At 41.9% G+C, this 25,061-nt stretch overlaps 1 protein-coding gene across 1 annotated transcript in view; it reads left to right on the top strand.

Annotated features, from left to right (window-relative positions):
- Window positions 1–25,061, top strand: part of LOC118788376 (NT-3 growth factor receptor-like) — a 163,575-nt gene that overhangs the window by 81,895 nt on the left and 56,619 nt on the right. Inside the window, exons 8-11 of the mRNA XM_036544348.1 lie at window positions 1,858–2,163; window positions 3,107–3,118; window positions 4,878–4,933; window positions 6,275–6,377. Coding sequence (XP_036400241.1) covers window positions 1,858–2,163; window positions 3,107–3,118; window positions 4,878–4,933; window positions 6,275–6,377 — 477 coding nt within the window. The remainder of the gene's footprint in view (window positions 1–1,857; window positions 2,164–3,106; window positions 3,119–4,877; window positions 4,934–6,274; window positions 6,378–25,061) is intronic.

Here is a 25,061-nt window from a genome sequence, read left to right as displayed (position 1 = left end):
GCGATTTTGTCGCCAGGCGACTCACTGCGCCATGTCGTTTAGTGTCACCCAGCGACCATTGGAAATGAATGACTTCCGGCTGCTTGTTGTCGCTACTGGTGTGAGTGCAGGGTAAGACTGGGGATTTGAATTGCTCATTCATTTCTTTGAATTGGGAGAGACATATTTTTCCTTTGGTTTGAGGTATTTTTTTTTTACCTCCTATAAATCTCCACCTTTTTCTTTTTCTCTCTCAATCTCTTGTGCCTGTTTCTTCCTCTTCATGTCCTTCTTCACTATTTTTATTTCTTTCTTTTATTTCTTTATTTATTTCTTATTCTTTTTCTATCTCTCAAATTCCTTCCCCCATTTTCTCACTGTCTCCCATTCCACCTACTCTGTCTACCTCTTCATCTTCATCTTTCTTTTAATTCCTCTCTCTCCTCTCTCCCCTCTCCCTTTCCTCCCTCAGTCTCCTTCTCACCCTCTCTGTCTATCTCTCCCTGCCTCTCAGTGTCTCTCTCTCCCTCTCTTTTCCTCTCTCTCTTCCTCTGTTTCTCTCTTCCTCTCTCTTGCTCTGTGTGTGTCTCTCTCTGTGTCTGTCTCCCTCTCTCACTCTCTCTCCACCCCCCTCCTCTCTCTCAGTAGGACTGCGGTACAGTCTGGCTGGAGGACTCAGTAAATGACAGGGCTTTGTGAAGACGTGGGATAGCAGGCAGGGCAGGGGAGGGGTGCTGCAGCATGCTGATTTCAAACACACGTCATCTGCTCGGTCTGCTGTGTGCAGACCTTTCACTGCGGGAGAGGAGATTTATCATCAGGCCTCCTTACAGCCCCAACACAACAGACATGAATGGAGACTGGGCGGCCATCAGAGATTTGGGGAATAAGCGTTGCGATCCAGCTCTCAATCAAGTGCCTCGCTGAGTTACGTACAAGACATGGTTCAAACATTTGCGCAAAAGAACCTGTGTGTTTTCCTCCATGGCTGGCTATCGCCACTTGACTTTAGATCAGATTGACTCGGATGCCTCTCTTTCAGTGATGCACAGCATCGAGTAGCTGTGAATCCAAAAAGAAACACGTACACATCTTTCTGTATTTACGCTATAAGCAGCAAGTGTGACTAACACATATATGCCTGTAAACAAGTCAGAGAATAGCATTCAATGTGATTCTTTGGTATTAACATTGAAAGAAGGATCAGAGGGTCCAAGGGCATCGTTCAATGAATTAAAAATAACCTGATATTTCCGTAGTAAGTGAGGAAATACAAAAAAACATGCAAGCACGATGCATTATTCTGAGTATCACATGCTTGAACATGTCAGTCAAAGTCATGAACAAAGTTCATTGCATGTCATATTGAATTATATTGAATATAATTCTGAGTGTTTCATTGCAATGCATATATGGCCAGTGCTTTGCATTACTGGTATTTGCTGGGTGAACTTCCTGTGTGCTGATTTAAATGGGGGAAATGCCAGTGGGTTCTCACATGGCAGGCGGGTTCTGGCTAACATCCCTCAGAGGAGATGTGGTCAGCTGATCTAGGAAGCCTCCTGGGCTTTCCGTCTCTAGCGGGGGGGGGGGGGGGGGGGCACACATGCCAGCACATTGACCGCTCAAGTTCAGAACAGAAACTGACAAAGCGTATCATGGCCCTCGCAAACGTTTGGTGAAGGTTAAAACCATTCAGCTGCGATAAATGTGGCTCATGATTGTAGCAGTAGGATATAAAAAAAACCCCAGCTCAACTAAACCGGGGAAGGGTTTTGACTAGAATTTTGTATGCAATGTTGTCATATTTTTGGGCCATGGCAGGCTGACACTGACCTCTTTCTGTGCCCCGCCCCCCTTCCCCTCTTCCTCCGGCAGTCATGCCGACCATCACACACCTGAAGGAGCCGGAGCGTCGTCACGATACCTGCATCGAGTTCACGGTGCGGGGCTACCCACACCCCACCCTGCGATGGTTTTACAAAGACCAGGAGATCCCTCAGACCGAGTACATCCGCACGGAGATGGACATCTACCAGGACTACCTGGAGGGGTGCCTGACGTTCAAGAACCCCACACACCACAATAACGGCAACTACACCCTGGTGGCCAGCAACTTCCTCGGCACTGCCACCAAGACGGTGTACGGACACTTCCTGAAGGCCCCGCCCTTCACTGATGTTGGTAGGTGCCTGCATAACCACAGCAGTGGTGCCAGTCAACTTCATTTAGCGTAATTAAGCATGTGACATAAAACCTTAGATAAACTGTCAGTGTGTGTTGCAAAGATGCACTGCTTCAGGCATCTTGACAGTGTTATGCCACTTGTCATAAGATATAAGAAGTAGACATGAATGTTTTTTGACAACGCTTATATCAAATTTAGGACATCGTAATATAGGCTTTATGATGTAAAGTTCAAATAAAGGTTTACTGTAAAAGCAAATTTCCAGGAATCTGGGTTTTCCACACTTATTGTTACCTGAAGGGTGATAGTCTCAGCTATATGCATACAGTAACACTGTACAGTGTAGTAGCACTATACAGCAGAAAACTGTAAACAGTAGAACACTGTATATTACGATGCAGGTAGAAATGCTTAATAAAGTCTTAATAATTACATCATACATGATAGAAATGCTTACTAAAGATTTAATAACAGAATCAGATATGATGATTGTTGATGTGTATTCCTACATTAATTCCAAGACAATTTCACAATATGTACAATATCAATGTTATGAATATTTCCATTTCAACAGCACTCACTGTAACCATCTATAGAATTTTCTTAGTCTAATAATCCTTCCACTTTCATAACACATTTACTAACATTTACTGATGTTGGACTAAACATGAACATTGTATTTTTAATGATGTGTACTGCAGTTAGTAATTCTTTAGCAAATGTTTTTAATTCCTTCATAATAAGCTGTGTTACTTTGTATTTTGATGATGTATAGCACAGTTATTAATTCTTTAGTAAGCATTCATAACTGCACTGTATTCTAAAGTGGCTGTAAATATTGCTACATTCTGTTGTGTATAGCTTTGTTTTACAATGTAATATTTTTGTGTCATTTTGTGGACATGCTGATCTGAAACTCTCTCTCTCCCTTCTTTTCAGATTATGATTATGGTAAGTGACTTCTAAGTGTTCTGAGTTCTATAGTTTGAGAACGTGGATGGAAACCTAAAGTGGTGATAGGACTTGACAGTTTTGGATAAACAGTAAAAATTCTGTTTGCTTTGCCTTTTGCTTTCAAAAAATATAGAAGTGAATTAGCATAATATTACTCAAGATCTGTTCTTGCTGTCCCTTTTCATGGCTACTCTGCTTGGATGGCAGGCCTCACACACCCATAAAGAACTGCCATTTGGTTTAATGTGTAATGAGTGTGGAGCTAAGTGTAGAGGCAGTGCTGTGTCTGCCCTTCATCGGGGGGCCCTCAGATCCTCATCCAGAGAGATTCATTATCATTTTCCACGCATTATAACGCCGGGAACGTGGATGGAGAGTGACAGATTGTTACTGTCAGAGCTCAAATGAAGTTGGATGAGGGGTTCCATTTCGGAACCAAAGGCGCCGGGGACAGACGGGCCCCCCAGTAATGCCCTGCGCGGTTCCGCTCCACTCTCTCACGACTGCATTGGCAGAGCGAGGGGGGGCAGTAGGGTCGCGCGATGCCCTGGAGCCTGTCCTCACGTTTACAAACGCTCTGAAGAGGCCACAGAGTTTTTTCTTTTTTCTTTTTTTTTTTTTGGTCTGCGAATTTGCCACGGAGGCCTGGCGGTGAAAGACAAGGCCGCGACTGTCACAGCAGCTCCTGAAGGAGGAAATTGAAAGTTCAATGGAAGTGTTGGAGTGACTCTAATTATTATTGAGCTGAGAGGAAGGTGGGGGGGGGTGGGCTGTGTGGAGTGGATTTGCTCTACTGTATAGCCCTGCCCATGGCAGCTCTTCCACCATGGGCCAATTAATTGGTCTGCAATTACTCTCTGATCTCAAGTGGCAAGGCTTCATACCTCATGCTTCCCACCAGCCGAACCTGAAGAAAATGATTTCAAACGCTTTCTGCACTTGCGTGTGCGTGTATCCTTGTGTCTGTGTATGTGTGTCTGTGTGTCTGGTTTCGGTCAGTCTCTTCCCCCTCTTTTTTGGGTTTTGTGTTTTTTCACAGCTGCCTGTAAATTCATTTCACAGGACACCATGTGACTGGGTGCTCCCATGGTCACAGTCTCTCTCAGATAAGGAATGTATCCTGCCAAGGGTACTGCAGCACTATTTAACTCGTGTTGCTGTAATTTGCCTTTAAAGAAGCCTTGAAAAAAAGAGATTTCTACTGATACAGCTCAGCTGAATAAAATCCCTTTAGTTAAAGAGTTTTCACATTAGCATGGATAGCAGACCACTTGAACTCAGACAAGGATGGTTGTTTAACCAGAGAACACGGAGGTACTCCAACAACCTGATGCATCTCTGCGTAATGTTGCTCATTGTTAATCACTATGAGTATGTCAGAGAGAAGAAAGATAATGTTTCTCAGCTCAGGAGCATGTGAATACTTTGATACAATAAAAGTTATTATCATCATTAAAGATCTTACAGGTCTTATTGTCTTATGTTCATTTGATGTAGGTTTATTGTTAAGGCTTAGATAATTGCTAAGCACTCTAAAATCAATAACTACGGCATGCTTACACTTAAGTAAGCACTTTTTGGGCTCTAGTTGCTCTTGTTGTTTCTGTGATGTGCAGTTACTGTATTTTGTCATTGATGGCCTTGTAGCCACCAATAAAAGTGTCTGCTGAATGAAGTGATTAATGACATAAATGAATAAGATGCTAAATTTGGGCTTTCATGTTCTTTCATCCTGCCTTCCTGTCTCCTGTCCCAGTGACCCCCACTCCCCCTATCAGTGTCACACACAGGCCAGAGGAGGACACATTTGGGGTGAGTATGCAATTCAAGTGGAACAAAATGGTCCTTTTGCACATAATGGAACGGGGTATGCTTGAAAGGCTTGTTCCCGGCATGAAAAAAAGAGAAAGGGTTTAATGTGAGATATTTTAATTCTTCCCTCAAAGCTCCTATCTGTCTCTTCCCTCATGGCCGCTGTGTTTTACAGCTCCTTCAGAATGTAATTTCTCCCAGCTTTGTGCCATAATTGACTAGATGGAGATTATTTTCTTCATTTTAAAGGTTTTAATGGAGAAACAAGCATTGGCATGGGGAGTGTGTTACTGCAATTGCTCCGCAGTCTTAATTATGCGAAGGTCTCCACTAAAAAAAAAAAAAAAACATTGCATCCAGAGCTTTTCTTTACTTTAATTTGTTGGCTACTTTTAATTGGAACATTTATCAGCAAAACAAAGACTCACAATTGTCAGCCACGCCAGATAAGAGTCATGTCTTTTTCGGTTGTGATAAAGTCCTGATTCGGTGCCTCAGCTTTGCCTTTCCGACTCAAACCCTGAACCCCACCCGGCTGTTTCCAGCCCTTTGTGGCCTTGTACAGCGCTGGCTGCTTTCCTGCGTTGGTGTGACTCAGCTCGTCAGAATGAATCAGTGTCCAAAATGAGAAATGTAGAGAGTGAAATATTTTAGCACAAGCTCCATATCTACATCTGATGATGGAGTCTTTACTGAGAGGTTGCTGATAACAAAAAGCCCCTCAGATAAAAAGCTTAGCTTAGTTTTTTTCCACTAAAGAGATTTCCAGAGCAGATTTTATATGACCAGTTTTCTACCAGAGTCTGGAGTAAGGCGACCTAGTGCTGTAATTAAGAGCAGAATAAACTGCAGGTGTCATCTCTATAAATGCGTCAAGGATCCAAACGACATCAAAACTGTACAATGATGCTCAATACAATGATGCATTTACAGAATAGCATATCAAACCAACTATTAAAGATGTGTTAAAGTTTGTATTGGTCTTCAGCATTCCCCTTCCAAAAGCTGCATATTACAAATGCACATTTATTCACTGTTCCTAGACCAGTTGCAGCTGTTCCTTCCAGCCCTCTCCCTCAGCCTATGACAATACGGTCCAGGCTCAAAGAGCATGATGACTGATGTTTTAAATCAGAAAAGATCACCTCTAGACTGTTATTTTCAGAGTAAAATAAAACAAATTAATTCTGCCATCTTTATCAAAACTTTGACGCTGCACAAGCAGGAGGAGGGTGGGTCAGGCCTCCGCAGAATTCTGACTCCTTTCAGAGCATTGTTTTGTTCCTTATTCTGTTTTATCCCAGATTTCTTTGACCAGGTTATTTTCACTCCATCCTCTAGGTATCCATCGCTGTCGGCCTCGCTGGGTTTGCCTGTGTGCTCCTCGTCGTACTGTTTGTCCTCATTAACAAATATGGCCGACGCTCCAAGTTTGGAATGAAAGGTAGGTCCTAAATGGGGTTCGGCTCATTGGAATTGTTTCCAAATTCATCTGTAACCTTGCAACCCACAGGATGACACTGACAAATGCTCCTGTAAATAATACTCCAAACAAAATAGCTTACTTCACACCTTATTCAGCACCTCTGTAATGTGATGTAATATGTGCTATTTGTGGTCAGCTGGGTTTGGCTTCTGATTTCCTTAATCTAACAACGAGTTGAACTACACTGGACGACCAGTAAACATGCATTTTACTTGCAAAATGAGTGAGAATGGATTATCTTATTACGCTATTGTTTATACGCCCAGAGAAGCAAGCTGGCTACGCTGTGTTTGCTTTAATCATTCTGGTTCATTGCCACTGGAAGTCACACTGGCCGAGAACAGGGAAGAGAAGGCGGTATTTATTGTAATTCTGGGCCGTGTTTACCATATCACAGACGAGACCCTGGAAAAATGAGCCGTTAGACTGCCAATCATTCTGAAGAGGAATTGGACAGGGGATTAATACTCTATGGCTTGGTGCGGTTTAAGCTTTTATTTTGGTTCATGTCCAAGGACTGCTTATCTTTATTTACTGGCTCCTGATGCTGTCAGTTTGCCTCCGATGTGCAATGGCGTTACGAGGAGGATTCTTGTCTCGGCTGCAGAGACCCTGACTCTGGGATAAGGGGTTGGCAGTGTCACCACCTCGACATGCTTCCTTGCAGTGTCAGTGTTAATCGCCAGTGTTGATTCCACCATAAACCCAGTGGTTTGGCGGACTCTTCTGCGCGTTGGCAGGTACTTCGCATGCAGATTTCAGAAAATAAATAAGCTGATCTCTCCGAGGCTGGTGAAAAGGGAGCCGGAAGCCGTTAATCTTTTTAACTTGACCTGAAAGATTAGATCCTAAACTTTTTTTTACAGCTGTTCAAATGCTGCCAGACTTCAGTGGATGATATCGGAATTTTCCTCTCTTGCTGGAAAAAAGTGATAGGCACATTTGTGTATTATTATGTCACAGTTTTAAAACATGAGTACCCCACCAGGGACAAGAGAACGCGTCGTGGCCAGTCACATATCAAAGTTATGTTTAATGTGTCCCTTTTCTCCTTAAACCCCATATGTGAGCTTGGCATATGATCTGTCTTTAAACACCAGTGGAATAATAATAAGCTCATTGTATCTGATGTTAACAGTGTTAGAATACCCCAAGGCCTCATACGTTGTCTGTTGTCTTCTAAATGTAACCATACAGGGCTGGCTGACTGTGTTTGGCTTGGCTCTGTGCCATCTTCATTGACTTTCTCCATTTCACTCCAGTTCCCACAGGGATGCTCTGCTCTCGGTCCCCCACCCCCCTGTGCATACACGCACTCAAACACACACACACACACACACACACACACACACACACACACACTCAAACACACATAAACCCATTCCTTTTCTCTGTCCCTCTATCACCACAGCAGTGTAAGCTCTCAATCCTTTTAGCAAAGCATGTATATTTGTGTGTGTGTGTGTGTGTGTGTATTTGCAGAATGTTAGGTGGAATTCTGTAAACATCAGTCCTCTTTCCGACAGTACTTGTCTACCCTCCAGGTATTTACAAATGCATGCACATTATTTTTTGGTACGGAAGCTTTGTATTCCGTGATGGGCACAGTAACAGGAGATGTTGCGGTGGAGTGCTTAAGGAACTGTAATCGTAATTTGAAGATTACGTGTTCAAATCCAAGGCTTCAGCTTATGCAAGGTACAGAACTTGTAATTGCTTCAGAATATAACAATTTATGAGAGGCCCTGGACAAGGGCGTTTGTCAAGCAAACAAATGCTGTAACAATACTGCAGCTGGGCTACAGGCAGGGCAAACAGACCTGGGGGCTAGCTGTGTTGCGTTATTTACTTTTTAATTAATTTTCTAGTTGGGATTGTGTGCACTGGGCCCTGCCTGTGTGGAGGAGTGTGTCCCCTTGTAGCTGTGCCAGGCAGAGTGTGTGCAAGGGATATAAAATAGCAACAGATGCGACTCTCACTCTCCCCGAATCCCTTGACTGTCTATGGCTGTCACCATGGAAACCGGCCTGACTGGCAGGTGACAGTCGGCAAGGAGAAGTGTGAAGGACTTCTCATAGGATTGCTAAGACAGTTTTTCTTAGCAATCCAATCTCCCTGATCGAGGGGACCGTATGTGGTGTGATTTCCGGGGGGCGACATTCCGAGTGGTGAAATTAAAGATCTTGTCACATCCTTCGTTTGCTTTTTCTCCAGACAATGCCTCTTCTGTCCCACCATTTTAGCCAAGAGCTTTGAAATTCTGTGCTGTTAAGTAATGAGACTTTATTTTATTCTTTTGGTCCGTGTCCAGTTTAATGAATGCCGTTTTTCATATCAATCCAAGTGTAAATAAGCTAAATTTACTCCTCTAGAATAAGTTGGGGTGATTATCAGTGGGCAGCTGAACACTTTTCAGATATGACACCATGGACATTATAGGAAAGTAAAGCGGTGTTAGATTGCTCTCTTCCATTGATATGGGTTTTTGTTAATTTATGTAGTTTAATTGGCATGTCATTAGTGCAATGCAGTTTGTTCTCCAGATGTATATGATACCGAGGTGAGCTTGGACTGATTGAAAGGAAAATATGTCAGATGTTTGTCACACAAGATTAGATATGTCCTTACATTTTAGGGTTGCCGTGGTGCTATCTCATTGTGTCCTTGAGAAATTCTGCCTCATCTCTGTAGCGTGTTATATTTAACCGCACCGCCATCTCATTCTTATTCTATAAAGGATGGTTGCCTGCGCTAAACTTTATCTTAGGGCTCACAGGGGAGTCCCATTTTAACTCTGGCAACAGGGTTTTCATAAAAAACAGGCATCATTTTTTAAAGATCTTTCTATCCGCTGCAAGGACAGCTGCAGGTCTCAGGTCTATATTTGTCTATGCTTTAAAAAGGAGAGACCTGCTGGATGCTCTTCACCATCACCTGTTTGTTAAAGTGTTCCTTAAAAGCCTTTATTTTGGGAAAAAAGTTAGTCTAGGACATTTTTCTCTGATGCTTCCGTTGGTGTTTCAGCTTGGGATGTGCGGTTTACGTAAGCTGTTCCTTTTCATTTAGTTAAGATAAAAATGCCTGAAAAGGCGATGCTATAATTATCTCCTCCTTAGCAGGATTAATGCTAATGTGTTGCTGTGCTAAAATATTCCGTGCTTTTAGTCATTTAAAGATGGAAATTATTGGTTCACCTAAAAGCCAGAATGCTGTGGGTCAGATAATTCACTTGTGGAATTATGCTGATGAGATTTTACACATATTAACAGCTGTAAATATGTGCTTGTATGTTGTTAATTCTAACCTTGGTAATTGCTGTAGCCAGTGTTGGGCAGATAGCTGTGAAAGGAGTGTGAACTACAGCTTTTTGCTGTGCTAGCAGGAGCTCGTGATATCTTGACAGCTTGCTCATTGTTTTGTGCGACTGCTGAAGAACTGTAAAGTAATTGACCTATCCTATTTGATGTCAGTCAAACAATCAGAGCCCACCCTAATCCTTATGCCCTATATTCTTTCCAACCTTGGACAAAAAATTTATATTCGATTTGCTTTTGTTGATGATGCTGTTTTTACATATCTGTTACATAAAATATTAAAATGCTCAAATGTGAGGCTGTAGGACCTGAACAATCAATTTGATGGAGGCGTAGGCTGCTAGACAAGTGTACAAATCTTAAACAGAAGAGATGAGCAACCTTGGTGAATGATGGGTAATTTATGTGTGTTTATTATTTAACAGGACAAACCATAATGACTGTGGTACAGACAGATAATTTTAAGTCACTTTACCTCAAAAGACCTGACATGCAGACAACAAGTATCACAGAGTGATATAGGCAGTCTGTTTTGCTCTATCCTCTGAACCAAAAAGAGACAACAGAACAATATTTGCTTTGCCAAACTAAGTGGGTATTACAGCATGGACATGAAGAAAAGATTCCCTGTTTTAACAGGTCATGTGAAGTGTACATTATTATAATTTATTCAACTCCAGCCACATCCATTTCTTGACACTTTCACTTTACATAATTGTATCACAGTGTATAACTTTACCATTTGACTATAATCATTTAGATAGCATACCAGACTTTAAAGATGCATTAAACGATGCTATGGTACCAACGCTATGCAATGTACAACACAGCTTGGCATCATTTATGACAGCAACACAAGGTCAAATCATTAGTAATAACTTGATAGCATAAATTATATAGATAAGGAACTGGATGTGAAGCAAATTAGTATTTTGAGCCAAACTGATGCTGACTACACACAACAAAGCAAATCTCGATATTATTTTTGAACTTTTCACACTAGTTACTTGGCTGGCTGTCTAATTAGCTATTTAGCCACGCAAAATGAGGAAGACTTCAAATAATAACAGCGAGGCTCATGTGTGAAGTCTCTGAAAATGTGATTCATGAATATACTTGATCCATTTAAAAATATTTAATTCAAAAATAAGAACACTAACAGCAAAAGACAATACTTTGTGATAGGCGGCTCTAAGTGTAAGCAAGATAACTGAGCCAGAAACACAACCTGACATCTTCATTTTGTGTTCATCCACTTTCATTTCATTATGGTTTTCATTGGATTAGGATAATGTTTCATTGCATGTTTTAAAAATCACACTGGAAGAGTTAGATGAATTTGGGAAAAGCTGCCTAATGCTGTCTCTTTCCCATTTACATTACATTGCATTTACATTACATTGGTTGTCCAGCACAACACTAGTACCCATGGTGGACGTGGTACTATGGACAGGTGAGAACTTGAGCTTTCAGAATGAGACTCGGGTGTAGCTTTCTTCAGTCTCGTGGGGACAGAAACCACAGAACAGTATGTGCCGCCTTGTTTTTTCCCCCGAATTCGGCTGCAGGTCTGAAGTCATTACCTCGACCAAGTCGTATTGGATTTCTACTCCACTAAATGATTTGGGGTCTCTTTTTTTCTTATGTTGTAGTTCGACCTGAGACTATTCTGGGGCCTCCAATAAATTTTGCGATATTTTTTTTCTGGTGGGACTGTTGGATTCCGATTAAACCAGCACCCCGGTGTGTTGCACTACATCCGATTGATTTAGCTGCCTTTCAAGCCTCAGCGCCGTGCTGCCATGTCTCCCAGAGATGATGTTTTTCTACTCCTGTAGGGCTTGATTTATTTCTTTACATGGGTATCTGGTAATAATTACAGCTTTATTAAAAGGCACAGGCTGATGAGGTGAGAGGACTGGCGGGCGACCTCATTCATTTAACTGGCAAAGCGGTAACCTGTAATCGATTTCAGATGCCTGAACTGCTATGGCCGTTTCTCCCCATTACATCTCACACCTCACATCGCTTCTGCTTGGCAGTGTCAGACATCCGTCGGCTGCTTCGTGTTTGCTGGTGAAATGACAAGCAAACTAGACCATATATGTGCAGCTTGAATTGCTGTGAGAGGCTCGCCTCATTTTCCCAAAGTAGCAGTCCTCCTGGCTTTTAAGTAAACGATAGAATAATGGTTCCTTTAGATTTTTGGATTCTTTCAGTGATCGTATGTGACATAGCATCCTGTTTGATAATGCTTTAAGTTACTTTGTATGAGTAGTCATGAATGCAAACAGTTAAATGCATTTTTTCCTGTGTGTCATATATATTGCAGTTGAATTTTTTTCATTAACAGTAATTTGCAAGCAGATCAGGAAAGCTTGATGTAAAATAAATGAAAGATAATAATTAAAAACTAAATTATATATACAATATACAATAACATTAGTAATTAAATTAGTACTACAAATGTGGAAACAATGCAGGAGCTGTACATTTTAAATCAATCCTAATTTATACATAATCATCAGAAGTATTCCCTTAAATGTTAGTGTATTCATTCCCTGGCATTTTTTAAACATGTGATGTGATTGACAGGTCTAAATAAATTTGGAAAACCCACAGTACACCTAATTATTACATTGATATATTTGTGGCTGGCTAGCAAGCAATGGTAGTAAGTGGTTTAAAAGAAATACTGTGATAAAATGTGGTTGTAATTAAGTATAAAAATATAATAACTACAATAAATATATGATAATAGTGAAAGTGTATGATATTGTAAGTTTCTGAGAGTCTTATACTCCACTTCAGATAGAACATCCCTTGCCTGGATGTTGAGTTTTTTCAGGTGAGACTGTTGCTGAGGTATTATAAAGAGGTATTATAAAGCTAAAGCTGTCCACTCATCTGGAGAAATTAATGGGATTTAAATGAATAACAATTACTACTACATAATTAGTCATTACATCATACGTTTGGTACTCTATTGTTCTCTTAGCTTGTGGTAAAATGTCATTTGTGTCAATTCAATGTCTCTGGTGATTTGTGCTATTTTAGGTTTAGAGAATCCAGTCGCCTTGCCTTTAACTTGTAGCTAATGCTAATCACATTTTGTTTGGGACTCAATAATGATGAATCAACTTGCCCCTTTTGGTTAGCCTGAGGTTATTAGACAAAAAATTGTTTTTATGATTTTTGTTGACAGCTGTGTGACCAATGATCCTTTTTTTTTTGCTTTTGAACAGCTGCCAAAAAGAGACTAATGGCAAAAAGGAATTGATAGAAAACAAAATATATACAAAATAACAGCCCTTAAAACATTCCAAATAAAATATCATAATCCAACATAAGATGCTGTATTGTTGTCAAATGCAAAACTCTCTCACTAACTTAACACTCAGGAAGACAAGTGAGATACATTTCTGTGACCATTGATAAGCCTGAGCTTCTGTTGTCCTCCAGTTTGGTTTCTGATGATGACATGCTTGGTCTGTCTTGTGCTGGTCATGCTAATAAATAAAGCAATAAGATAAGCTAAAGGGAAGGTGTAGAGCTCCTACCTGTATGTACACATTTGCACCATGACCTGACCCCACATGCTTCCAGATGGTTTCCCTGCACCCTTACCTGGGCTTTTACATTGCTTGCCATCCATTTGCTCTTCCTCCACGTGGTTCCTTGGCTAACTGTCATCTTATACTTTAGGGGAGGAGGGAGATAATCATCAACATTTTTTACCTCACAAAGTCTTTACACTGAAGCTGGGTTCTCCACCTCCTTCTGTGAATCTGTTCTAAAACTACACACTGAAGCGGAAACTCTGGAAACCTTCGGTAGAAATCGCCTTGCACATTCTTGCAAAATGACTGATGGTTGTCTTTTACTCATATTTTAAGGGTGAAGATGACAATAATGCTTGTCATCTTATGATTACACAGGTAGCTGAGTGCTCTGTTTACCTTAATAAATCTGATCTAAAACTGCACACTGAAACTGAATCTCTTTTGTTGAGATGCCCTGGCAAGTTCCTACAAACTGACCAAAGGCTGGCTTTTACTTTATTATTTAGGTTGGGGTATTACAGGTAGCAGTCTCTTTTATTATTGGTTGTCATGCTATTTTCTCTGCTTGCACTCCGCAATTTGCACTTTCCATTTCGATTTTATATTCTGTTTTGCTCTTGTGTCTAGTAATACTCTAAAACCACATTGGCTAAAGGGATCTGTTAACAAGATGAGCGAAAAGATAGGCAAACAGAACCTACCTCTGGGGTATGAGTAGATTTGACTAGTGGACTATTATCTGAAGAAACGAGGAAAAAGGACCCTTTTTAAAAAATAAAGGAAAAGGAAAACAGAACTAATGATTCCATTAGGCATCTGAATGTTTCCTTAGTTGTAGCAACATATCTCCTACCAAAAAGAAAATTGAATAAATGTATGTTTTAGTCTGAAACAATGGCCTGTTATCTTGATGCAGTTGCATCTTGTGTCCGGAAGGCTTAAAGGTATGCCTGTATTTTATCCCAAATTGTAATGCTATTATCATTATGTAGTTACTATGAACAAATGTTTTTTTTTTTATTTGGCTCTCAAATATTTAAAGTGGTAAAGCTATATCCAAAAACCCACATAATTTTTCAATGATATCGCTTTTCAAATTGAAGCTATCCACAGTTTTGCAAGCCATTTTTGTTATGCTTTCATGTGTGAGGCATTAATTATCTGATCACCTTTGTTTTGTTTCTGTGTGTTATTCAAATACTCAGTATAATTCGGTACATGTTACGGTTCTGCCCTGTCTTCAAAAGACAATGTAACCTTCAGGCTAGATGTCAGAATATGCAGGTTTCTGTACAGATCACAAAGCATTTATTAGTGTGTTCAAAGTATTCAGAATGGTTTGTATTAATTTCTGGAACACGTTCTTGAGGAATTACTGTCACCAAATAATTACTGCATGGAGCACCTTCCATTCTTCTTACAATTACACTGACATGATGCTAATGTAGACAGTACTTACATGTGGAATTATACAGGTATAATGCTAATGCAATGTTAAGTCTGGTAGATCCAATAGTTTTACTTTACCTATTTAGAAACAGTGGAGGTGGCCACAGAGTGACTTCTAGTTGCCCCTTGTGAAGCCAGGCCTCCGAATGGCCGAGACAGCCACATACATTCCAAGGCGTGACCCGAGAGGCCGCAGTCAGCAGTGCTCATGGCGAAATGAAGCAGGAAAGACAAGGGATTAAGTCGTGACACTCGCTCGGGTAGCATCTCTTATCCCTGTGTGACTAACAGGGTTTTTCAGGCCTCACTGCCCCAGAGTAAACTGCTTCCTTGCTACTCAGTGCTTGTCTGGCCTTGGTGTCCTCACTCATACCTGCCCCTGTCAGCCCCCCCCCCCCCTCCACATCATCCCCTGTCCCCTGCCCAGCATCACTGATCTCACTATGTCTGTCACAAGGGCTTTCCTTCGTCTCCGCAACATTACCTGTGTACAGCCAAAGGGCGATTAGCACACACCATTGAAGAAAAGTATATCATTCGTGACTGACTGGGTTTTCGGTCAAGGCGGCGGGGGGGGGTCTGAGGGAAGCCCACTTAGCATGCTAGAATCCTGCAGTGGTAGTTATAGTGTGGCAGCAGTCAATTCAAAAGCCTCGTAAACAGCATACAAATGGGCTGGCGTGTGGATCATCGGATGACCGAGGGACGCTTTCCAGAGGGTGTTATTATTCCATATGCACAGTGATATTGTTAAATTGTTGCCAGTGCAATTGCTTTATTCCAGCTCCTTAGAAATGTGTGTTTACCTGATAAACCTGTCATAACTTCCACAACTATGAAGTGCTGTGCTGTGCAGGCTACTGTGCGCACAGTAGAAAATTAAAAGATTGCTGAAGTTATGTGAGTCTAATATGATGCATGTGTATCTTTCTTATTTATTTACTTAGCTGATACTTTATCCACAGTGACTTACCAACCTTACATGTGTACTTGTTTGTTTGACATATCATTTATTTACACAGCTTGATATTTACCAAAGCAATTCAGGTTAAGCACTGCAACCTTCACGTTACATGATAGCCACTTCACATAAATACATACTTACATAACCATCCTGATAATACATATGAAATAATATATTAGTACAAACATAACAAAGCATTTTACTCTCTGTTACTGACCAATGATTAAATGGTGATGCAGGCTGTTTATCAATATGCTGTGGCTACTAGCAATTTAGCATCTGTATTGCTTCATCAACATGGCTTTCCAATTATTTTTTGGTAAGGGCTATTTAGCATTAGCACACTGTAGCATTTTCATAGCCTGCAGGTTGTGCTCCCATCTGCCCCCAACCTATTGTGCCTTGGTTAACAACAAAAAAGAAAGAAAGAAAGAAAGAAAAAACTCCAAGACACTTTTACTTATTTATCTTCTTTAATGAATCATGAGCAACACCCTGGGGACTCTGGCTTTCTTCCTTGTCACTGTCCTAGAAATAGAACAGAAGTACAGGGCTCAGGGACTGGTTCAGCGCTCTGTAATCGCAACAGCATCAGCTACAGAACAAATGAAAAGAAGACACAAGCGGCTCCTGGGGAACCTTCTCCTCCAAGCTGGCCATGGAGTCAGAGGGCTTCATCTGCCTGGCTGCTGTATGCTGTATCTGTGAATGCTCTGGTGTCTGAGGAGCTATCAGATCCTCTCCACCTCACAAAACCATGACCAGTTTTCCTCCATTAAGACAAAAACAGAGACCTGAGGGTATAGACATGATTGCACAGAGGAGTCATAAGTGGACACAACTTACATGTACTATTTTTCAATGATGTAATAGGCTACCTGCTCAAGAACATGCAGTCTGAGCACTCAGCACACACAAAAGTGAACAGACAAACAAGGACAATAATATATGTCTGGGTTTACAATCAGAATGTATTTTCCTACATTGTATTTTACATTTTGTTTAATTGCAAAGTAGATAACATGAATGAAATAAAGAATTCAGTGTTTTCAAAGAGTAAGTCTAGCTCTCTGGAGAGACCATCTTAGCTGAGAAAGTAAAAAAAAATAAACATGAAAGATGAAAGCATGAAATAGCACTACTACTAAAATTATTATTATTAGTTTTGCTGAAACCAGAAAGGATGGCTCACTTACCCTTGTCATGCATTATCATATTCACTCTGTTGAATCAGGGAAGGAACCTGGACAGTTGAAGCTGCTTTTGCTAAGGGTGTCTGAAATTAAGAGCTTTTTTTCCTTTCTTTGAATATGATCAGATGAATATTGGTTAATGGCTTCCTAGATTGAACTTTCTAGAATCTGGAAAGCTAAAGTAAATATAATTGACATGCTACATGTACCCTTTTTCTTTTTTGGTTAGCAAAGGCTACATGCACTATCTGCAAAACTGACAAAAAGTGCATGCAAAACTCCTGTCTCTTAGCAACAGAAATATGGGACAAAAATATCATCTATATTGTGATCCCCTTGACCCAGCAACCAAAGGGACAACCTTAAAACTTTCAATAGAAGACTGCTTCTAATTGAGAAGGAGTTTTCTCTCCAAACATAAAGAGAATAACAGATAGCAGACATGGCCCCATGGAGGGAATACAAGGCTGTATCTGAGATGCACAGCAGAGACGCCCATTTACTGTGAACTCCAGAAGGCTGGAGATCCACTGCGGGGGCTCTGGCATGGTCCCAGCGCTGCCCTAACACTGCAGCTTTTAAAGTAATACTAAAACTGATAACTTGCTGCATTTATATAGTGCCTTTTGCAGGTCTAAAAGCACTTTACTGTGTGTCTGGGTGTGTGCTGGGGTGTGGAGCACCCCCAGCATATTATTATTAAAGCACAGTAGGGCTGTGCGATATAGCCGTTGTGATATATTGCATAGCTATTTTTAGTGTAATAACAGCTACCCCTGGTATGTGGCGTCAGATTTCTTCTCGTATGTTTTTTTCCCTTTAGTCATACCTGATGCGGGATCACAACTCCAGTTTTCCAAGGCCATGTGAAATGCTTCCGGGGGAAAAAATGCCGCTCGTAACTATTCAATGTTGATATCACAGCAACAGCACTATGCTACATAGTGGCTACAAAGCTACAAAGATAAAGAGTGAAAACACAGGCTATGTGCTTTTCTAAGCTAATAGGTAAGTTAACCAACATATCGATACGAGTGATATTTTCCTGCCCCGGAAGCATTTCACTGAACTTTGGAGGTGTGCTCCCGTGTCAGGTATGACTAAAGGGGAAAAAACACGGGAAGAAACCTAATGCCACATACCGGGGATAGCGCTAAAACTAGCAATGCGATATATCGCGACAGCTGTATCGCACAGCCCTAAAGCACAGTTATAAAATGCCTTTTTTTACCAAGCGCTAGAGATGGCTCATGCCTGGTTTCACAAAGCCACTGTAGTTATGGAAGTGCATAGAAGATATACATACAAACAAACATTACAGTTTAGACAATCCATACCTTTTAAAAGCAAAAATGAAACAGCAAAAGGCAGTATAAGTTGCACTCTGTGTTTTCTTGTATCCATACAGGCAGCTTAATTGCCTTTTCTCAAAATGAATAAGACTGTGCTCAATCCAATAAAGTTTGTGTAAATGTCTGTCTCCCACTTGTATTGGCATTGCACCATTCCTCCACTGGTATAATAGCCACAATGAAAGTTATTAATGGAAGTTGTCTATTCAGATTTATTCATTTGCACTTTAAAATGAGCCTTCTTCTATCATTAGGTTTTTGACCCATCTCAAATTCTCACAAGAGGAATTCAATATTTATGCAGTATCATCTTGGTCTCAGTCTCATCTTCTTGTTGTTGTGTTATGCTATTCTGTTTTGTATCTTAAACGTAAGTATGATCTTGGATCAGTATGCCTTGAAAAAATGTTAATGTCGGATTGATTTCCTGGTTTAATAAAGGATAGATAGCCTCAATGTAAATTCTCTGGGTAGTGTCAGGAACATGTACATACCTCCATGATTAGCCGAACTCTTCCATGATGAACTCAGCAAATGCATGAACTGGATCTATAGAGAAATGGAATGGTGGTTTATGTTTTACCTACTACAGTGCTGTAGGGACTGGAATTAATGTTTCATTACCTTGTTTTTTAATTGACTGCTAAATCAGTGCAGTCAAAATGTTCTGTTGATAGTTAATCCTTTCCTCTGTATTTATGAATATTATACAGTTTATTATACCGGAGCTTTCACCCAGCATCCAATATTTTTTAAATTGTTCAATATATACTTTTATGTTGTATCTTTTGTGTATTACACAACTTGTAATTATTTATGTAGTGTTGCAATCTGGTGATTTTAACTCTCAAACCTGAGTCAGCTGTTCACTTTAGCTTAGTTTATGTGGGGAATCTTGTGTTTACCTGAGGGACGTTTTACAAATTAAACAGAAAGCTTCAAAGCAAAAGAATGCCTCGGAGGATCCAGACTGAAGCAGATTTAAGCTAGTCTTCTATGAGCACTTATGGTAGCTATGCAGCCTATGTGTACTGATATGGGTAATTCAGCATGAGATGCTACTAGTTTGGCCTCTTAATCTTTGTTTGTCCAATATCTTTGAGGCACCATGAGGGACTGTTTTCTTCTGTAACCACAACATCTTATCTTCCTCCGATCATGACACTGAAACCACACGGTTTCACTCACTCAGTCAGGTTTAATTTCAAAGTAGTTATGTCTGAGTAACCATTACAGTTTGGATCAGCGGAAAGCTCTCACTCGGAAACCACTGTGATCATCCTCAGGTTTTTTTTTTTTTTTTGCGTTGGGGAGTGCTGAGGGGATTGCTGTGCTTGTCTCTGTAAGTATGGTGGAGTCAGCTGAATTCCCATCACTTTCATTATGATTCCTATCCGGGTTACACAAGCTCCGCCCAGACTGCACCCCCCCTCGAGGTTCCCCCCTTCCGTCTCCAGCCAAAGTCTCTGGAGAACACGCTCCGGGGCTTCCACGCCTTAATGAGAGCGAAAGCCATTCAATGTTTCATGAGGGCCTTTTAATTTTTAAGGAGCAGAAAGTAATTGTTGTGTAATCACAACTGTGTTCTTAATTATTCATCTCGGGAACGCTGGCGAGGCGGAGCAGAGGCGGGCGCGCGGTGTTGTCTGCTGAGGTGGGGCTGCAGAGATTCCCAGCTGCTGCCTCAACGTCGCCCCCTGCAGACTCAACCTCCCGCCTCCCCTCTGCTGTGATGTCTGGCATTTAATGGCCAGCTCATTAGCCCAAAGAAATAATTGTCTTACTTTTAGCAAAGCGACAGAGACTAAGAGAAACCACACATTTCAATGGTAGCAGGATTTGCACTAGCCCACGGCTTCATCTGAGGTGCTGACTGGCTAGCAGACGCTATGTCTCCACTGTATCGAACTGGGATGCCGAAGAGTTAATTGACTGTCAGTGTGGAAGTGCTTTATGAGGTGTGGGGTTGAAGATGGGGCAGGAGTGGGGCTAACACTGAAACAGAATCCCAGCAGCAGGAATTTTAAGTCTTTTGAGGACACTGAAGCAATGAAGCCTATTTCAAGGTCAGCACCAGTCTTCTAAGAGGATATGAAAGGTGACACATATGTCATAGTGTGATTAAGGGTGATTATTGTGGCTCTTCAAAGACTCAAATACATTTCAGGGGCCTTAGCTTCTGAACCTACCTTCAGTAATCAGCGCATTGCTGGAGTTGATTTAACACAACACTTCCTTCCAGTTATTTGATAGTAATTGGACATGCATGTGATATTATGACATAAAGGCCCAAGACGACATCCGTCCCGCCTGTAGTTGTTTGGCTTTTTGTTGCGAGATGAATCCAGCAAATTTATTTTCCTTCGTTTGTTATCCTCCAAACCTTTCATTTTCTGTTTGTACCTTCTTGAAAAAAAAAACAGAGGCTGCTTTGACAGCAAAAGATCGTGACGATTTAAAAGGAAACATCAGAAGGCGTTCGCATTATCAGCCTCCGTCAGGGAGGCCCCTGCCAATACCACCTCTGCTTCATGCTCCGTGGTGGGCGCCGCTGCAAGGCTCCCCTCCACTCTTGCATTTTGTTTGTTTGCATTTGTTCCCATTAAGGCACAAAGGAGGCGCGCATTCCTCGGCTCGCGCTGTTGCTCAGGGGAGCTCTGGCTGACGAAAGCAAAGCAAACGAGCCAGCTGTCTGCTGGCGGGGCTGCGCCAGCCGGGTCTGCGTGGGTCCCCAGCCCCGGATCCAGCGTGCGCCGGTTTTTTGCGGAGAGAGGGGAGAGTGGGCACCCGCCATGGACCCAAAGCTGTGGTGGCAGCACCTGCACTATCTAATGGGCTGGCTGGCACCTTTCTGCAGGCTGAAAAGCCTCTTGTCAGCTATTAGACACCTGTGCTGTTTGACACTCCCACCCCCCCGTGCTCTTTATAAAATTGGCAGTTTTTTTTTTCCCATGGGCAAATCTCTGGAGTGGTGCAGCTTGAGACATTTTTAGGGGGCTGATTTGAGTGGGGGTAAAACAGGTGGGGGTGGGGCGGGGGGCCAGTGCCGGCTTAAAAGGAGCTTTTGGATTGGCACTATCCCATGGTCATAGCTAAACTCTGATGTCAAGGACAATATGGCAACATAGAAAATCTATCAAGGAATGGTGGCCGGCCCAGCTGGGAGCTGGAATTGCTGATATTTGCGTGTTCGACATCGTCTCTGCTTCGCAGCGCGCTGGTGGCTTGTGTTCGAGAGCGCAGATGGTCCGTCTTGCTCCGTAACTTTGGAAAACTGGAACATTTCGTTCGATTAAGTTCAATGTCACAGTGGAACAATCAGCTATAACAGGCAATTTTGAGAGCTGCATGGTATATTGTTACGGCCGTCTCCGTGGCGAAGTGATGTGCTGGGCAGAAGTGCAGGCCGCGGAGGCGAGACTTTTTACTTTCAAGCTCTGTCACGGTTACGCGTCCTCCCTGGCCTGCGTCCCGTGTCTGGCCACGGCTGACGCAATGACACCCGCGAAGCCGGGAGTCTTAGGGAGCGCACCTGATTTAGGGCAGTCTCCTCCGCTGTCGCCGCAGGTGGAGACCGCAGTCATGGCAGTGCAGGGGTCATGTGACCGCCCGGAGACTCTGGGATTTATGTGCGAGCCACAGTGTGCTTCTCCCTGCTGCAGATGTCAGGGTAATTAACTTCTGCGGAGAGAATCCGTTTTTTTTTCCCATCTCCACAATCAAGGAAAATGGAAGTCCCTGAGCAGTCCTCTCTTTCTGCCCACAGTTGTGCAGTCCATCCCAATTCGCCTTGCCACTCAGGGGGGCCCTGTATTACACAATTGTTGAGCGTGTGGGATCACATGTGAATTCAATTAGTCCTTCCTTTCTTGGATGGCATTGAGGTACCACTTGTTGCGTGGTTGACGCTATAAATTCTCTCCCTGTGCTAAAATGCTTTGAGATTAGATCAGCTGTGCTCACATTTAGTTATTTTTGTGCCACAGTGTGAAACCACTTTTTTTTCTTCTCACAAAAGCAAAAAGATGGCAATTTAATGTGACAGGTACAATCAGAAGATGGCAACAGTAAAAAAAAAGAAAGAAATAAGCAAAGAATATTGTGTTTTAAACGGATTGCTCTGAAGGTCACTGGTCATCCTTAGTGATAAATGGCCTGTTTGTTTGTATCTGTTCAGAGACCTCGAGCCTCTCAATCAGTGTGGCAAATGCAGGAAGAAAGCAAAGTTGCCTCTGGAGGTGCACTTTGTAGGAAGTTTGCATTGTGACCTGGGGTAACCCGGCTCAAACCCTCTGTCATGTGCAGCAGGCTTCCAGGCAAATGACATCCGTGATTCTTCGTCACAGAGCTGTTTACTTACTTAGCAAGGGAATAATTCTTGTCTAATTCTTCTCTAATTCCCCTGATCCAGAGATGGCAAACAGAGCAGTCACACCAGTCAATCAGGCAATTGCGTCCTATAAATAAATGTACATCAATTAGTGTGAATAATGCCCGTCTAAAATGCCTTCTCCAAGGGGAGAGTGTCTGCCACCGCTGTGGACTTTCTTTCTCATCACAGTAGAGTTTAAAGGGCTTTTGTAGTCATTTTTGTATATTCTACAAATATCTAACATTATCTCTCTCTCTCTCTCTATATATATATATATAAATGTGTGTGTGTGTGTGTGTGTGTGTGTATACATTTTTATTTGTCTCATTTTTATTTAGCAGTTTTCATTTTTCTGTCCATTTTAAGAAATATTTGGTTGAAGGATGCCATATTGAATCTGAATTCTATAATGCAGTAAATTGTTGCAAAGCATGTGGGTAAATTGGCCATATGTAAATTGAATTGTCAGTCCTGCTTTTAAAGATATCCACAGCATAGTAGGAGTCCAATCAATGGTTCTTAAAAGGTGGCTACCTGTTGCGTTGTCTGCAACAATTCGAGAAGAGTGGAAATGAGAGGTGTCCAATTCTGTCATTGTATTAAAAGCCAGACCTGCTGCCTGCACATTGTGGAGGCACACCCTCTCCTCATACACGTTTGAAGTGATTACTTGAAATTTACCGTCAGTGGGTATTTTATTTTTCTCAAAAAGCCACAGACGTAAACATTGTTCATAAAATGTTGTTAAAAAATTAGTAAGTGATTAGGGAGTGATTTCTACTCCCCCTCCAAAAAACAACCTTGAATATCCTTGGGGGATGGAGCAGCGTGCTCACAGACATGTACCTGGAACCCTGGGTCATTGATATATTAATATCAATATTGACACACGTCCATTACGTTAACAGATAAAATCCATCCCTTCTGCCTTGGGGTAGCGGTGGGATTGGTTGAAGAAAGAAAACAAACAAAATTGAAGCCAATCAATTGACCTCTTCATTCAGCCTTGCTGTTAATTATCTTCATTGCACATTTAGATGACATATGTCTGCCAATTAATATGTTATTGTTTATGCTCTTTCAGCATTTGAATAGTTAGGCATGGGTAATTGAAGTTTTTTTTTTTTATATCCTTGGTGCGGGTGCCGTAAAACGTGCACTTGGTGTGTTCAGAGCCGACGAGTTCCCTCCTCCTCAGTCCCCTCTCTTGTGACCTAATCTTCCTCTCTGTGTTATTCTTCTGCTCCACTGGGGACAAATCGTGCCAATTTCACTCGTTGAGCTTGATAATTAGTGACAATTGTACAAGTCATTTACAAACTCAAGGATCCTCATTGAGCAAATGGTGCCAATTAGCTTCAGATGCAAATGTGCTCACAAAAGTGGAAAAATACATCCGGCACCCATTACTGAGCAGAGGAAAGGCCAGGATGGGTGCCCCCCCCCCCCCAGCACCCCACCCCCCTCTGCCCCCCTGGGGACCATCACTCACATACCTCCCAGTGAGTGTGGGGGAGTTGTTTATGTTGGTGAAAGGATGCTAATCATGCATTTCTGCACTGTGTGTGTGTGTGTGTGTCACGGTTGACTGCGTGATGGAGATGTGTCTCATGTCCATACTGCAATGATGATTAAACCCTGTGCAAACCCCCATGCATCTCCTTCTGTGGGGCTGAAACAAAATTTTTATTTTTTTGGGGGGATGACGACAAAACTTATTTGACTCACTTCAGTTACTCTATTTTGGTCTCCCACTTTGCCGTCAGATAGAATCTCCAGTAATGCATGGGAGTTACAGCCAAGAAAAGAGAATCACATTAATGAATCCCATTCAGCTAAACCAGACATTCCGCATGACTGTAATTAAAACGATCTAAAATGTGAAAGCGGAAAAAAAATAAAGACCTAGCGCCTAATTATTGGAGTCATCTAACAATGTCAGCTGTTGGTATTTCTAACTGAATAGAAATTTGATGCCTTGTACGGTGAAGTGTGCAAATACAAAGCGTTTCTCAGGGAGGGGTGTTTAGGGAGGTTTAAGGGGGTAGGAGGCATGTTAGTGTTGTGTACAGACGAGTGCTGAAGTGCTGAGTGGTGTGGGGAACGGTTCGCTGGGAGTGATGCAAGGTCTGCATCACCCCCACCTCCCGACAGCCGCTGACAGGCGTATCTACACACTGCAGTGGCAGGTGAGGAGAAGGCAGAGTAATGAAGCACAAACAGGACCTCGGAGCTACGCATTACGGCGTGGCCTTTCATTAAAACAGAGGAAAGGGCACAGGACATTAGAGAAAACCCACAAGCGTTCGCCGGGACTGTGAAACTGCTTGATGAATGTTCCTACGGTTTGATTTTTCTGATTGGCTGGCGGATTGGTGCTGTGCTATTGTATTATTTGTGCATGTTCTCTGACCCATGACATCCTTACATAAATG

Source organism: Megalops cyprinoides, chromosome 13, assembly GCF_013368585.1.
Source record: "Megalops cyprinoides isolate fMegCyp1 chromosome 13, fMegCyp1.pri, whole genome shotgun sequence".
NCBI lineage: Eukaryota > Metazoa > Chordata > Actinopteri > Elopiformes > Megalopidae > Megalops > Megalops cyprinoides.
This window is presented reverse-complemented; position numbering and strand designations above follow the sequence as displayed.